Source organism: Lactuca virosa, chromosome 1, assembly GCF_052849685.1.
Source record: "Lactuca virosa cultivar CGN04683 chromosome 1, Lactuca_virosa_CGN04683_v6, whole genome shotgun sequence".
NCBI classification, from domain to species: Eukaryota; Viridiplantae; Streptophyta; class Magnoliopsida; order Asterales; family Asteraceae; genus Lactuca; species Lactuca virosa.
In genome coordinates, this window is record NC_136426.1 from 114,748,160 (window position 1) to 114,765,308 (window position 17,149).

The following is a 17,149-nucleotide window of genomic DNA, read 5'->3' on the forward strand; positions in this document are numbered from 1 at the left end:
GTATTGTACATGAAAACCATCAGAAAAAACAATGTGTGGGGTTTTGGGTAATACAAACATTTGTTATAATTGATAGAACACTGAAGCCTGCAAAATTAATCATAATTTCTTGAATATATATGTAATAAATATAGGAATTATAATATATATATATATATATATATATATATATATATATATATATATATATATAGAGAGAGAGAGAGTTTCAAGGATATATAAACCTTTTTGCATAGTTTTTGGTTAATTACATTTTTTTTTACAAAATGTGTTAGAAATTACAAAAAACAAAATTAAAAGCAGTTTTTTGTTGGAGTTTTTCTCCGGTTTCCATTTTGTTGTATCTGACAAAATAAAAACCATATGACAAAAAAAATATTAAAAAAAAAAGTCTATAGTTGATAAAGTTTAGTGGTTTTACTAAAAAAAATGAGAAATTAAATATCCTCTTACTTTTTTCCTAATTATATTCCTACCCATTTAAAATGACGACAAGTGTCTTAAAATATCATTGGTTTTATGTAAATATGACACTTGTCACAATTTCATGTGGATAGGAAGATAAGTAGAAAGAAAAGGTAGAAGGATATTTAATTTCTCAAAAAAAAATATATGACAATTACATGGTAACATGCAATATGAGTTCACGGTGGTCGTGGTTGCATTAAACCTTATTTGCAAAGAGTGGTTGCATTAAACCTTATTTGCAAAGATCCGTGGTTTTTTTTTTCTTTTCTTTTTTTTTTTTTTGCAAAAAAGTAAAAGATGGTCCTTAAACTGTTTTATGGTCAAAATATATTTTTTCAAGATATTTTTCCTACAAAATAATAACATGCAAATTAAAAAAGAACAAATACTTTTTATTATGAATACTCAAACTTCTCGTCCACATATCTTTCTACACACATAAAAAAAATTGCAAAGATTTTATTTATTAAATAACAAACATCACCTTATATGATGTTGTTGTTTATATTATCAATTGTTTATAAAATACAAGAATTATGTATATATATTAAAAGTTTGTTCGTCTATGAACAATAATGTGATTCTATTGGTTGAATTTTTTTGAATTTTTTTAGGGTGAATTTGGTCTTTTGACCGGTTAGTGTTGCCTACGTGTTATCAGTGTTAGCTACTGTGTTATGTTTATGCACCCACCCATCCACCACCTCAAAAGTCTCCACCGCCTCTTTAATTCACATATTCAATCTGTTTCTCTCAATTGAGGAGACGACGAAGAAAAGTAAGAAGAAAAAGATGAAGACAGCTGAGGTCGATGAAGAAGCGGAACCGATTAAGGAAGACAATCCAAATGCGGTTTCGAACTTTAGGATTTCTGAGCCGTTGAGGAATGCCTTAAAGGCTAAGGGGATCGAGGCTTAGTTTCCTATCCAGGCTCGGACCTTTGATTCGACCTATGATGGTCTTCATTTGATTGTGAAAGCTAAGACCGGTCCGGTACTTGGAATCACTTTCAGAAATTTGCTTTACGTAACTCACATATTATTGGGGTTTATAAACAACGTACTGTAGGAAAATATAGGGTTTGTGGTGGAGATCTGGATACCAACTTGGATCGTAAGAACATTTTCCGAACTGATATTTCTACCCTATGTCTGAGTTGCAAGAAATTCAGCATAGGATAATCCAAGTGGACACTTACGATTCTAGGCACAAAAGTTGTAAGCCAATTTGCTAGAAAGATTCTGTGAGAGTATGAAGAAAACGAGAGTTAATTTCCGGATGGATCACTTCACAACAGGAAGAGTCGTTTATATAATAAACGAAATTAGGGTTTCATTAGGGTTGGGTCGTCATTAGTTGCTTTGGAAGCAAGTCAGGGTAATCCGGATTAATGAGGATTTAGGGTTACCAAAAACTAACGAGTTTCTTTAGTTTTACCATAATCACCCTCAAGAATCTAAATTCTCCACTATGTTCCCATATGTAAAATTCGGTGAGGTTTTGGGGCGTTGCCCCTCGACCCTGCCCGCTGACCTGGCAGCGGGACCCCAGCCAGGGGCTCTGCCCCTTAGACTTCGCTAGGGGCGCTGCCCCTAGACCCCGCCAAAGGGGCGCTGCCCCTTTGGAAACCCCAGACCTAGGGGTGTTGCCCCGGACCCCCGACTTGTCGTCGAACCGGCTTCTAATTCGATCTTATACATGCATGCACTCCGCACCAACCCATACATATATTAGAGTACAAATTATGAAGCCCTTAGCTCACATGTTAGTTCCAGTTACATAAAATGACATGGTGACACTAAAATCACCAACACGTACTAATTGGAATGGTTTCGGTATGGTTTGAACTGTTGCATCTTCACCTTGAATCATGTAAACAATTACCTAATGCTTACTACTAATTCTATAGGGAAAAACATTGGCTTTCATTTTGCCAATATTAGAGTCCCTTATCAATGGACCTGAGAAAGTTTCAAGGAAGACCGGCTATGGCAGGTCACCTACGATCCTTGTGCTTCTGCCAACCAGAGAATTAGCAAAGCAAGTGTCTATGCTATGGTTGTTTCCCTTACTTTCCAGAAACGGTATTATCTTGAAATCTTATATTGTCATTTACAAATTGCATGCCACCTGTTTGTTTTTATGCTTCAAAGAGAAAGGTATTTGGTTTACAGTTTTTTTCCCAGTATGACTTTTCATTTCTGTTTTCACTATTGTTTTGTTTCTATTTACTTGAAATTGACCAATTTTTTTATGGTAATTAAGAGTGTTTACTTCAAATTGACCAATTTCACTTTATAGTGTGATGTTCATGTAATTGGGTGTTCATAGAATCAAAAGGACATATGTAATTCTATCAAACAAAGTTCATACAAATTATATTGCCTATAATTCTGATCAATTTGTTTCCATTTATTGTCTTTTTTTTATCACTACCACATCAAATATTGTAGTTATTACGTCTCAACGTTTGGTCATAAAAGTTCAGAAGGTTTCTAAATTTAAATTAAAAATTGAAGTTGAAAACAAGGATTGATTATTAGGGTTTTATAATACAGGTGTACAATGAAGTTTCGTTGTGTTAGTAGGATGAGTTACGCTAGAAGAAAGACTAACAAATGGATGATTACTATGTACAGGTAAAACTTGTCACATTTTACTCAGCTTCATGTTCATATATATATATATATATATATATATATATATATATATATATATATATATATATATATATATATATGTAGGAGTAGGATCAAATGAGAACACCTAAAAGGCTGAGAACGCGAGAACAGATCTAGAGCATCTAAATATTCAAATCTACGGCTATTATCAAATGGACCATTTATGTAAATTTTGAAATTATTGGTATTAAAGTGTAACTTTAAAAAGGTGATAAGGGTATGATGGTAATTACAACTTTAACATGTTCGTATAATTTCTCAGTTAATCTCTCTCTGTATGCCTAAACCTACGACTAATCACTTATTCCACCATTTTCGACTTTCGTCACCGCCATCCACGAAGCAACTTTCACAGTCAATGAATGAAAAAGCATCCCCTCTGCCTTCGCGACCATCATCGCCGATGATAGCCTACCCTCCAATAACATTCTCCACTCCTCCATATCTTCTAATTAGTTATGCAGCCAAACCACAATGACATAAATTGGAAGCAATTACCATCATTCATTGTTAAAAAGAGGAAGAAAAGTGATTAATAGTAACACCTTGTCTTCTTATCCTCTCAAATCCAATCAATGGCTATCATATGGGAAGCCGTTGTTCCGATTCCTAACCCTAACCAATTACTTCGTTCCTTCTATTCGGCTACCAGAGGCATGTTGATGGTGATGTGATTGTGTTACGACGTTATTAGGGCGACGCAAGGATCCAAGGGCAAATCTGGTGGTCGATTTTTTTGTTGTGTTCCTTCTGGATCTTTATGCCCTAAACCTCAACACAGAAACAACACAGATACATAGCACGTTTGTATCTGGGGAATTTTGATTACTGTATGGTACATTTCTGGAACCTTTAAAATTGAATTCATTATTAGCAAAGAAGTTTTAATTAAGTAGTCTGATTATTGTTTCTTTGGTGATTGATTTGTATTACATACAAATAATGTTTCTTATAATCATTTATGATTACTAAGTTATTGTTTTTGCGGTATAATTCCCTTTATGATGCAAGTTTACTGTTGAATGGTTGCTATTTTTGTTTATATGAGCCTTTTGTATTAATTATTGTTATTTTTCTTTTCTACAATGACTAATAACATAGTTTAAATGAGTATTTTTTTATTAATTGTTGCTTTTTGTATTTGCAAGTGAGCCTTCATATTTAATTATGATTACTTATCATAAGAACTGATACATATTTCAAAGACCATAACTGTGTTTACATGATCATAAGAACTGATAGATGACCAAAATTGTGTTTACAACAGACAAATAAAAATTTTATTAAGTTATGATTATAGGATCGTTAATTTTAGTTTATAGTAGTATTTTGTAACTTTCCGTTGCTTTTTGTAAATTTTACTCGATACATGTATATTCATTTATGAATATAACTACAAGCGTAAGCATTTATATGTAATATTTATTTTATTCATGTGCATTTTTATAAGATTAGAGGCTTACTTTTCATTTATGATTAGAGGTCTATTCTATTCATGTTAATGTAATTTATTTTTTCCATTTTTGTTGATTTAGTTAATGGTATTGATATTTATTTTGAATTTAAAAATGTACACAGAAAATCAATATCAGGATTTTGAACGCAATGTTGGAGTTCATCAGAATTTTGAATGCAATGTTACAGTACGAATATGAAAGAAAACACTGCTTAGAGGAAATGATCACCACTTCTTCATTTATGATTACAATAATAGTAAATTATTGTATTCTATTTTTTTTTGTATTTATTTATGATTATAGGAAAATAGCAAAGTAATATATTGTATTTTTTTTTCTTTTTATGTTATTCCTTTATGAATAAAGATGTATTCTAATTATTAATGTAATTCTCTTTTTATTTATATATGATTAGAATTTTACTGGTTTTTTATTTGTAAGTTATGTTTAATTCATTTAAAATTAGCAATGTGTTCATATTTGATTATAATAATGGTTGAAATAAATATATACAAAAAGTTATTAGATTATTAATTTTCAAATTGTTGGTATATTCATGTATCATAAAAAAATAAAAAACAATATTGCTAGATATTGGTTTTCTTAATTTCTAATAAATTAATAAAATAAATCGATGCATTCCTAGTTTTTTTGTAACAAAAAATCAATTAACATGATATTTTTGGTAACCGAATTCATAATCCAAAAATTTAGGAATCAATTAATTAGCCTTGACTTTTTCATATTTAATTATAATATAAAAATTCATTTATACCCTTATATATTGATTGGTTCAGAACCGTTCTCGCGTTCTCAACTTTTTAGGTGTTCTCATTTGATCTCACCCTATATATATATATATATATATATATATATATATATATATATATATATATATATATATATATATATATATATATATATATATATATATATAGAGAGAGAGAGAGAGAGAGAGAGAGTAGAAGCCACTCTAATTGGTTATATTTTTGTTTTTATTTATTTTTCTTAAATTGTTAGCAGGTCCAATTTGTTATTTGGTATTCATGGTTGATGAATTTGGTCAATGTTTATAGAAACCTAAATTGGTTGATGATGTTGGTACTTATCGCCAAGTTAACACTTGTTGATTTGCACCTCACAAATTATTAGGGTGAATCTCGAAGTGTTGTATTACACGAGTCCAATATACTGCCAGGATATTATTGACTTGATATATTTTTGTACATTTTTTTAAAATTTCTTTAATTATGGTAGTATTAATTTTTGTAAAATGGTTTGCTTTCTTTTGACAGACATTGTCACCAAGAGAAACTTTCATCCCCGTTTCCACTAGAATGGATATATAATGACCATAACACCCATGAACAATGCATCTTTTAATTCAAAGGACGTGGATTTAACCACAAATGATGAGGGCGTTTTGGTAATTCCTCATGTAAAGATATTGCAAGTGCTAACACAGAAGCTAAACTCCCTGAAACACATACTCGAGAGTCTGAGAAGAATGAAGAGTCCAAGAGCAATGATGATTTGGATGAATCCACATGCAGCAACAATAGTGGTATTTCTGTCTTCTTTATTTAATTTTATTTATCAAGTTGTATTTACTGCTTGTATAGTGGAGAATAGTTACATTTTTTCTTGGATTATAAGACGTTATGTTGCTTACCAAAATGTCCCAACAATCCTTTTTAAATACTTAATCAATAATATGTTTTATAATCGAACACTTTCTAATTCCCGCAACACAGGGATCCTTCCCTAGTTGGAATATGTAAATTAGGAATAAATATAAATAAATAAATTGCTTTATTTTAATGGAATCTTGTAACTTATTGAATATATCTAAATAAATATAGATCGGTGGATTTTTTTTTAACGATCAAGATTATAAAAACATAAGCCAAAAAAAAGAGTAATAAAAAATATAAAATTTATCATATTAATAAAAAAAATATGTAATTATTTTAGATAAAGAATATACTATTTTCTTTATTAATCAAAAATGATTATTTATATTTTATCTTTAGGAATATATTAAATTCATATATTTAAAAATATATAAAAATCGATAAAACCCAACATATTGTTAAGTAGAGAGTAGTAATAATGGTAATTTTCTTTGTGGTAGTAGGACATTGTGTAAAGAATTATAACATGGTTAGTAGGTTCTTTCCCGTATATAGTAATCTTTTTTTTTACTGGCAGCTTGACTGCTAATGTTAATACTCAAATTTTTGTTAGCATCAAGGATCAAACCCTTACATCCCATCCTCGCAAATTAAAAGGTTATGAGTCTACCAAATCTCCATCCTTGCAAACTAAGAGGTTATGTCTCTAGAGATTCCCAATTGGAGTGGAGTAACCCTCTTTTTTAAATTGCAACTCAAGTTAAAATAACTTAATTGAAAAAGCAATAGTTATTGTAGACAAAACATCAATAATTAATATTTTTTTTTTCCAAAACCACACATTGTTTTGTCATGTAATCATGACGAAAGAAATGTTGCCAATAAACTTAGAATTAAATATCATGACATCAAGGTTTCATTGTTTTTAATCTAACCACAAAAGATTCCCCGACGTTGCCGGATCGAAGGGTATTGCTTTGTAAAGTAAAGTAGCATGTTGGTTGCTTTTTGTCAGTTAATGTGAGGGTAATTTGGTCTTTTCAGGTAGTAGGGACTGAATTTGTCACCATGGGTAAACCATATGGACCATTTATGTAATTTTGGCGGTGGCGGTGGTGGTGGTGGTGGTGATGGCAGATGGTGGGTGGGTTTATGGTATTGGGTGAGTATTTTCTAATAAATAAAACATTAATTTAAAACCAAAAAGAGAATGTTAAATCTGGTAAACCACATGGACCAATCGTGTAATTTTGTCTAACAATAATAATAATAATGATGAGGGACCATTTCTGCCAAAAGACTAAATACTAATAATATGTAATAAAAGGCGAGGGTTATGAAAAATTTAAACCAAAATGAAAGGGTTGTTTGTGAACAAAAGCATAAAGATGAAGCGTTAATGTTGTAAGTTGAAGGACCAAAATTAACAAAAAATATGTCACTTTACTGTTAAAATCTTTCATAACTTTAATATAATATATAATAATTAATCTTCAAGCCGACAGATTCAATTATGATTTCCAAGTAAAAATCACATGCTTTATGTATATATATTCAATATAAAAATATATGTAATATGTGTTTGAATTTGTAATTTTGGTCTTCTCAATACGATTTAAAAAGTAACTTTTTCCCAAATATATATATATATATATATATATATATATATATATATATATATATATATATATATATATATATATATATTTGTTATGTAAACGCAGTCTAAATGATTATTCAACGATAAAAAATGAGTTTGAAAGAAAATATGAATTAAAAATAGCAAACTCAAGGTTTGTTTCTTCAAATTGGGTTTCTCCGAACGTTGTTTTTAGGTTTTTCTTGTTGATCTTTATTAAATATAAAAGAAAAAAAGATGATGTTTGTTTGAATGCTTGTGCACATGTGATGATTCATGTAGACACAAGTATCGTATGAAAATAAGAAACTAAGGGAAACAAGAATGAATATTATAAAACTTAACAAAATTAAAGAGAATATAACACATCTTTTTTGAATATAAAATAGAATCATATCTCACTTAACAAATTTTATTAAGTAAAGTAGAAACTATTTAGATAAAATGGGGCAAACATCATGGAACTCGATATGACAAGCATTAACAACGTATACGAATGAGAAGTGGCGTTCTTTATAAACACAAAAACAACGTCTATGTTGTTTGAATTCATCACAACATTTTCCGGTTGGTGGTATAGTTGGGTCTTCTATTGCTGAAAAACAATCTTGAATATCATGAATGTTGCAATGTATAGATTGTGGATATACTTTGCCGGGGAGCAATGTGATCATTAGCATCACAATAACAAGAAAACCAAAAGGTTTCATGATTATTCAAAATATATCAATCGATATTAGGGAGTAAAAACAAATATATATATATATATATATATATATATATATATATATATATATATATATATAGATATATATATATATGAGTGTATGAAATCTATGTTGGGTATTTATAGATGTTATAGAATGAATTTAAAGATTTAAATATTTTAAAAATACTAAAATGTAGCATTAAATTTGACATAAATTACTTTCTTAGTTATGTATAAACTAATTAATAAGGAAAACCAATCAACTAAACGGTTCAAATTTATAAACGAAAACCAATTAAAGATAAATTTATGTGTCTACCAAAAGCAATGAGGAAAGTTAATTAAATCAAACAATGATCGGTTACTTTTGAAGAATTATCATTGTTTCCTCCTTAACTGTTTGCCACTTTAAATTTTAAAATATCAAATCCCTCAAGTCTCGACCCCGTGCCTTATATTATATCTCACCAATGTACCCTATAACTTTCCTTATTTGGAGTTTTTCTTTGATATGGTGCCAAAGAAAGTGAATCCTTTCTCTACTGTCTCTCTTCATCATTCATGTGTTTTCCCAGTAATTTTGGTTGAATCTATTTCTTTGCCTTTGTTAGTGTGTACCTTTCGATTAATCCTTTAGTTTCTATGGCTTGTAATTATGTGTTTGATTATATATAAATTACCCTTTTGACGATCCTTGATTGTTGTGGCTTTTTGCGATTTCCTATCAAAATTGGTTACCCGCTCATGCAAATGATCCTCATATACATATAAGGTTTTCACTTTTGAACAATTAGTTTGTACATTTGATGGATTCTAATGAAGCCCCTTGCTAGTTGTTTCTAAAAGTTAATGTTGATTGAAGTTCATTATCAAGTCTTTTGTCATAAGTTTCTGATTTGAATACTTTTTTATAGTTTAGAGTAAATTATATGATCCTTATAATTTGGAATAATTTGTATGTCTGGTATTTTTTATTTTTAACTTAGACTTTTCATGTAGTTTGATTTTGTTTTGGGTTTAGTACTTAACAGACATGTATATCCTTATATATAGTTTTTATGTTTTTTTTATTAGTGGTTTTTTAATAATATTAATTATAATGAGTCCCACTTCAATTTCAAATGATCTCTAGCTCACAGACACATAGGTTCGAGGGTTCCTCTACGAAAAATGAAAAGAAACGTTACCATTTTCTTTCTTCTCTCATATCACCGTCCATACTGCAATCACTTTCAAAAACCAACACCGTCACCTTAAGCAACATGATAATAATTTGAATGAAGAAAATATTAATTTGAATGGACAAGATAAAAACATGTTGGTAGTTTGAATGAAGAAAATATTAATTTAGATGAACATGATACTAATATAAATGAAGAAAATACTAATGTAAATGAATCTATAGATATTTTTGACCCTAGAAATTGGGATACTCTTGATATTAAATCAAGAGATATTCTAATTGAAAAAATGCCAATAAGAGAAATGAATCTTGTGTTTCCTAAAGATAAATTTTCTAGACATTTTCTTATGCATTTTATACTAGAAAGTTAAATAATGGTTTGTCACGTGATCGAAAATGGTTAGTATACTATAAAAATTTAGATAAAGTTTTTTGTTTTTGTTGTAAATTTTTTAAATCTAGTAATCAAATTTTTTTTAACAAATGAAGGATATAATGATTGGAAACATCTTAGTGAGAGACTTAAAGAACATGAAAATAGTAATGAACATTTTGTTTGTATGAGTCATTGGAATGAAGCAAAACTAAGATTAGATAAAAACCTTACAATTGATAACGAATTACAACAAGAAATAATAAAAGAAAAAGAACGTTGGAGACAAGTATTAAGAAGAATAATAGCGGCTGTGAAATTATTATCTAAATAAAATTTGGCTTTTCGAGGGTCTAATGAAAAACTTTTTCAAGATAACAATGGTAACTTTTTAGGAGTAATCTAAATGATGGTTGAATATGATGGTATAATGCAAGATCATATAAGAAGAATTGAAAATAATGAAACTCATCATCATTATATTGGCTATAAAATTCAAAATGAACTAATTTCTCTTTTAGGTGACACGGTTAGAAATTCTATCATTAAAATAGTTAAAGAGGCAAAATATTTTTCTATAATTCTTGATTGTACTCCTGATGTGAGTCATCAAGAGCAAATGACTTTGATTGTAAGATAGTGTGAATTTTTCTTCTAAAAAAAATACAAGTTTTTGAATATTTTTTAGAATTTTTAAAAGTAGATGATACTTCTGGTTTGGGACTTTTTAATGAATTATTAGATGCATTGAAATTGTTAGATCTTAATGTGGATGATATAAGGGGTCAAGGTTATGATAATGGGTCTAATATGAAAGGAAAACACCAAGGGGTTCAAAAAAGAATGCTTGAAATTAATCCTAGAGCTTTATATATGCCTTGTGCTTGCCATAGTCTTAACCTTACGGTTAGTGATATGACACTTTCTTGTGAAAAAGCTGTTTCATTTTTTGGAATTGTGCAATGCCTTTATACATTATTTTCTAGTTCTATAAAAGATGGAAAATATTGTTAGATAATGTTCCAACTTTAACCTTAAAATCATTATCTAATACTCGTTGGAAAAGTAGGATTAAAAGTATAAAAACAATTAGATTTCAAGCTCCTCAAATAAAAGTTTCTTTGCTAAAATTAAGTAAAACAAGTGATGACCCAAAGTCAAAAAGTGAAGCTAAAAGCTTACTTAAATCTTTTGGGAAATTTGAATTTTTAGTTGGTATGGTTATTTGGTATGAAGTTTTATTTGCAATTAATATTGTAAGTAAAAAGTTGCAATCTAAATCTATTTGTATTGATACTACTATTAACCAAATAGAAAATATTATGAAGTTTTTTGAAAATTATAGAAATGAAGGTTTTACATCAAGTATGAATATTGCTAAAACTATTGCACTAGATATGAGTGTAGAGCCTACATTTCCATCAAAACGTCGTATTGTTAGAAAAAAACAATTTGATGAAAGTGATCATGAAGAAGAAACACAATCGGTTGAAGAGTATTTAAAAGTTAATTATTTTTTGGTTGTTGTGGATATGACAATTGTTTCATTAAAAAATAGATTTGAACAATTAAAATACTTTGAAAGTATTTTTGGGTTTTTAAATGATTCAAAAAAAATAAAGTCATTAAGTGAAAGTGAACTTAAAGAAAGTTGTATAAAGTTTGCTACTACTTTTTCTAAAGAAAATGTTTCTGATGTGGATTCAAGTCAACTTTTTTCAGAATTGAAAGTGTTGAAAATGACTTTACCTAATGATATAAATTTTGCTGTTGAAATTTTAGAGTTTGTTAAAGCTGTTGATTGTTACCCAAATATTTTTATTGCATATAACATTTTGTTAACCATTCCTGTCACGGTTGCATCTGTAGAGAGAAGTTTTTCAAAGTTAAAGTTATTGAAGAATTATCTAAGATCGTCGATGTCGCAAGAAAGGTTGAACGGATTGGCAATGTTATGTATAGAGAAAGACATGATAGATAAAATTGATTTGGATAGTATTATTAATGATTTTGCATCAAGAAAAGCTAGGAGAAATATTTTCATTTAAATTAGTTGTTTTTGTAATGTTGTGACCTTATTTGTGTTTTTTAATATTAATAGTGTATTTTATAGCGTTTTATTTCGAACTAATTTTTATTATATATATGACTTTTGGGGGCCCATTTTTTCTTTTCGCCCTAGGCCCACCATAGCTTTGGACCGGCCCTGCATATCTGCCACCGTCTACAACCTCATGAAAATAGTTCGCCGACGATACTTTGTCACCGTCTACAACCTCATGTAACAAACCTTATTCATTACATGTTCTCTTTTTATCTCTCTTTCTCGCTAGAAACTGTAGACTCCCTCCCACTCCTTTTGTTGTCTCCAACCAACAGGGTCGGGGTTTAACAGGGTATCACTTTTTTCTTCACATTGGATTCGTCTTCAACTTGATTTAGTTTTTTTATGTTTCACGAGATCTGGAAATCAACAAACAAACAAATATTGTTCATAGATGGTCGGCCTTATATTACATTCGATCCGGAAAGCAACTTAGTAGGTTGGTCATCGGCATCCTTAAACGCAATGAAGTGCCATCGTCTTCGGATGACCTTGTCAAAACCTCATCATCCTCGTGCATGGGGGCGGATCGAGGCCGAACTCTTCTTCGCGTTCCTCCGGTACCAAAACCTCATCATCCTCGGGAATAGAAAATTTTCATCCACCATTGTCTTCCACAATTCTAGCTCTCTTGTAGAGAAGAATGCTAAATGGTCTTGTATACATCATGGTGAGAAAATTCCCGGCCCCATTCTCAAAAATCCCATATGACCTTGTCAATTTTGTCACGAACATGCCCCCACAAATTCGGGAGACCTTCCTATCCTTTACTCCTCCCTCCGCCAAATACTTTTCCAAGCAGTAAGGAATGTTGCAAAAGGTGTTGGGTGTGATAATGCTCCACAAGAAAAATAGATCCAAGTTTGGAACCTTTTCATCGTCCTTCCTCATATTAATGGTGCATGCAATAAATTGATGAAGTAGTCGATGGATCGGTGGCCGAATACTACCCACTTGTGTCGTTGATGGAATATACACCCCGTTGGCGATTTCAGTCCTCCAATTTGCTACATTAACTCCATCTGGAAACCCCCTATGACAATGATCTAAAAATACACTAAAACCTTCGGTCATAGCCTCCAACCTGTTGTAAAAACCCATTCTCGAAGCCAATTCAGCAACACTGCACTCTCTATATTCTCCTCCCATACAGAAAGTGAAACTGTAAGTATTAAAAGAATCATCACCACCCTTAAATCGAACCGTGGCATAAAATTCTAGGCACGACTCTCTGTAAACCGGCTCTTGAATCTGAAACAACCTTCTCCAAGCAGTACACGTAACCCTCACCCCATCATTCATAAACACTTTTGTTAGGTATGGGTTCATTGCTTCAGCTAACCCAACTTCCTCTAGCCATGTCCAGTTCAGTTCATTTGTGATATAGAACTCCTTTCTTTTTAACTTCTTTAGCTTGCTTCTCCATTCAGCCAAAGTTCTTTGTGAAACAACTTGTGGAAAATTGTACCAAGGGAAATCCTCTTGGTCTCTAGGAAGTTGTTGACCTCTTCCACCTCTCCTCATTTTTTCTGCACAACAAACAACATAGGAGACAAACAAATACCAAAAGCGAGTTAAAGTTAAAAGTTTAAGTAAAACTGGACACTCTGAACAACCAACTCACCGAGTTGAATGAACAACTCGACGAGTTCGATGAACAAGTCGAGCAATCTGTTCTAAATCAAACTGATATGACCAAACCAACTTAAAATCACTTCAAGGGTTTGTTTAGGCTACTAAAACATGCATTTAATCACAAGAAAAACCAGTTTAAAGAACCTAATTTTTCAAAATCGAAACCCTAGAGTTTATGCCAAGCTCAAAAATTGTTTTTTTTCAACTAAATCAAACACCAAACTCATAAAAATCTTAACTTTAACAGATTAAAGTGCGAAAAATCCTACCTTTGTTGGAGAAATTCGAGTAGAACCGTAAGGAGTAGACGAATTGTTGCACTTGAGAGGAAACTCGGTGAGCCTTGGGTGCGGTGGGTGAAAACTGATGAACTTTTGCCCTTTTACGGTTAAAACCCTTATTTGACTGAGTTTAAAAATCTTTATATTTTCGGTAATAAAGGGCAGTCTCAAACTCGCCGTGCTGAAACGGTTTTCAGTGTAAAATCGCGAAAACTCGCCCAAACACGGCGAGTGCACGACCCATACTCACCGATTTTGGGATTCAGGACAAAAAAAATATAGTTTTTTCACAAAATTTTTACCACACCCCACACTTAAGCCTTGCTTGCCCTCAAACAACATTTAAATTAATTGAAGAATAAGACTAAAAATCCTTAACAAAACACAAAAAAAAAAATAATAAAGGAAATAAAAGACGAAAATAAAAAGAAAGAAAAAGGAAAAGAAAGCAAACTCAAATGACGGGTGGCCTCCCGCAAGCGCTTCTTTTTTAGGAGTCTTTAGCTGGACTCTTTCCCGCTCTACGTTGTGGCGGATTTCTCCAAATCCATGCCCTCTTCAATCCTCTCTTCGCTTGGCATTCCTTCTTCATAATGCTTAATTCTATGCACATTGACCTTAAAGCTTGACCCATCCTTGTTCCACAACTCAATCACCCCATATGGAAATACTTTCTTAATCTTAAAAGGACCGGACCACCGTGTGCGCAATTTTCCCAGAAAAAGCTTCAACCTTGAGTTGTAAAGAAGAACATTTTGACCCGCTTCAAGTTCCTTATTTCCTTTCAGTCTTGCATCATGCCACCTTTTAGTCTTTTCCTTGTAGATCAACGAGTTTGTGTAGGACTCGTTTCTCAATTCATCTAAGGCATTCATTTGCAAAAGTTGATTGGCGCGTAACTCACTTGGCTCAAAATTACATGTTTTTAAGTCCCGATAAGCTTTATGCTCAAGTTCCATCGGTAGACGACATTGTTTTCCATAAACTAATATATAGGGTGTGGTCCCAATGGGTGTTTTGAATGTAGTCTGGAATGCCCAAAGCGCACCATCGAGTTTTTCTGCCTAATCTTTCCTATTGCTACCCACCGACCTTTCCAATATTCTTTTAAGCGCCCTATTCGTGATCTCGGTTTGCCCATTCATTTGTGGATGATATGGTGTTGCAAACCTATGGCGTACACCATATTTTTGTAACACCTTTGCTAGTTGATCATTAGCAAAATGGGTTCCCTTGTCACTGATAAGTGCTTTTGGCACTCCAAACCTAGAAAATAACCTTTTCAAAAATTTCACAACTACCCGTGCATCATTGGTGGGTAATGTCTGCGCTTCTGCCCACTTGGATACATAGTCTACCGCCACAAGGATGTATTTATTCCCTCTAGATGATGGAAATGGTCCCATGAAATCTACACCCCACACATCAAGCACCTCACATACTTGGATGTTCCTTTGTGGCATCTCGTTCCTTGCAGATATATTCCCCGATCTTTGTCAAGAATCACACTCTCTCACATAGGTGGCAGCTTCTTTGAAGATTGTTGGCCAATAGAACCCTGCATCAAACACCTTTTTGGTTGTATACTGAGCTCCATGATATCCTCCTGCCGGCCCATTGTGGCAATGCCCTAATATGTCATGAATCTCCTTCCCAAAAACGCATCTTCTAATTATCCCATCTGCACAACTTCTAAAAAGATAGGGCTCATCCCAGAAATAATATTTAATTTTTGAGAAGAGCTTTTTCTTTTGCTGGTGATTTAGCCCTTTTAGAAGAAAGTTGCCTGCTAAGAAGTTTGCAATGCTATCATACCAAGGCTCTTCCCCCACTATCATCATCAAATACTCCTTCGGAAAGCTATCACCAATGCCTTTGTTGTCCATCTCGTCCCTCGTTGGATTTTCCAATCTGGATAAGTGGTCAACTGCTACGTTCTCCATCCCTTTTCTTGTCCTTGATCTCAATGTCAAATTCTTGAAGTAAAAGCACCCATCAGATCAGTCTTGGTTTCGCATCCTGCTTGGCAAACAAATACTTGATAGTGGAATGGTCAGTAAAAACAGTTGTTTTAGATAATATAAGGTAAGGGCAAAACTTGTCAAATGCATAAACCACGGCCAATAATTCGTTTTCAGTAGTGGTGTAATTTTCTTGGGTTGGGTTTAAGGTCTTGCTCGCATAATAAATGGGTTGAAAGTGCTTATCAACCCCTTGACCAAGCACAACTCCTAAGGCACAGTCACTTGCATCGCACATTATCTCAAAAGGCAAGCTCCAATTTGGGGCGATAATGATCAGGGCATTAGTTAATTTTTCTTTTAAAATCTCAAAATCTTCTAAGCATTCTTTAGAAAAATTAAAAGGTGCATCTTTTAAAAGTAGTTGAGTTAAAGGTCTAGTGATTTTAGAAAAATATTTAATAAAACGGCGGTAAAAACCCGCGTGACCTAAAAAACTCGTTACTCCCTTCACATTAGTTGGTGGGGGTAATTTAGCAATAGTGTTGATCTTTGCTCGATCCACCTCAATCCCCGATTTGGACACTTTATGGCCTAAAACGATGCCTTCCTTCACCATGAAATGACATTTTTCCCAATTTAGGACTAAATTGGTCTTTTCTCACCTATCAAGCATCAAAACAAGGTTAGTAAGACAATCATTAAATGAAGAGCCAAATGCAGAAAAGTCGTCCATGAACACTTCCATAAACTTCTCCACCATGTCGTGGAATATAGCCGTCATGCATCTTTGAAAAGTAGCCGACGCATTGCATAACCCAAAAGGCATGCGTCGATATGAAAATGTTCCACTTGGGTCATTAGGGTCAACTGGAATCTGGAAATAACCTGAAAATCCATCAAAGAAACAATAATAGCAATGACCAGAAAGTCGCTCAAGCATTTGATCAATAAAGGGGAGAGGGAAGTGGTCTTTGCAAGTGGCATCGTTTAGCTTACGATAATCGATGCATACTCGCCAACC

General features: G+C 32.2%; 1 protein-coding gene and 1 pseudogene across 1 annotated transcript; one reads left to right on the top strand and one right to left on the bottom strand.

Moving 5' to 3' along the window:
- The first annotated feature begins 3,724 nt into the window (after nucleotides 1-3,724).
- LOC145119344 (uncharacterized) lies at nucleotides 3,725-12,192 on the top strand (annotated as a pseudogene).
- Nucleotides 12,193-14,685: 2,493 nt separating this feature from the next.
- Nucleotides 14,686-15,123, bottom strand: LOC145119354 (uncharacterized). Its single transcript, XM_079055005.1, has one exon. The coding sequence runs from the start codon at nucleotides 15,121-15,123 to the stop codon at nucleotides 14,686-14,688; it is 438 nt and encodes a 145-aa protein (XP_078911131.1).
- Nucleotides 15,124-17,149: the final 2,026 nt, after the last annotated feature.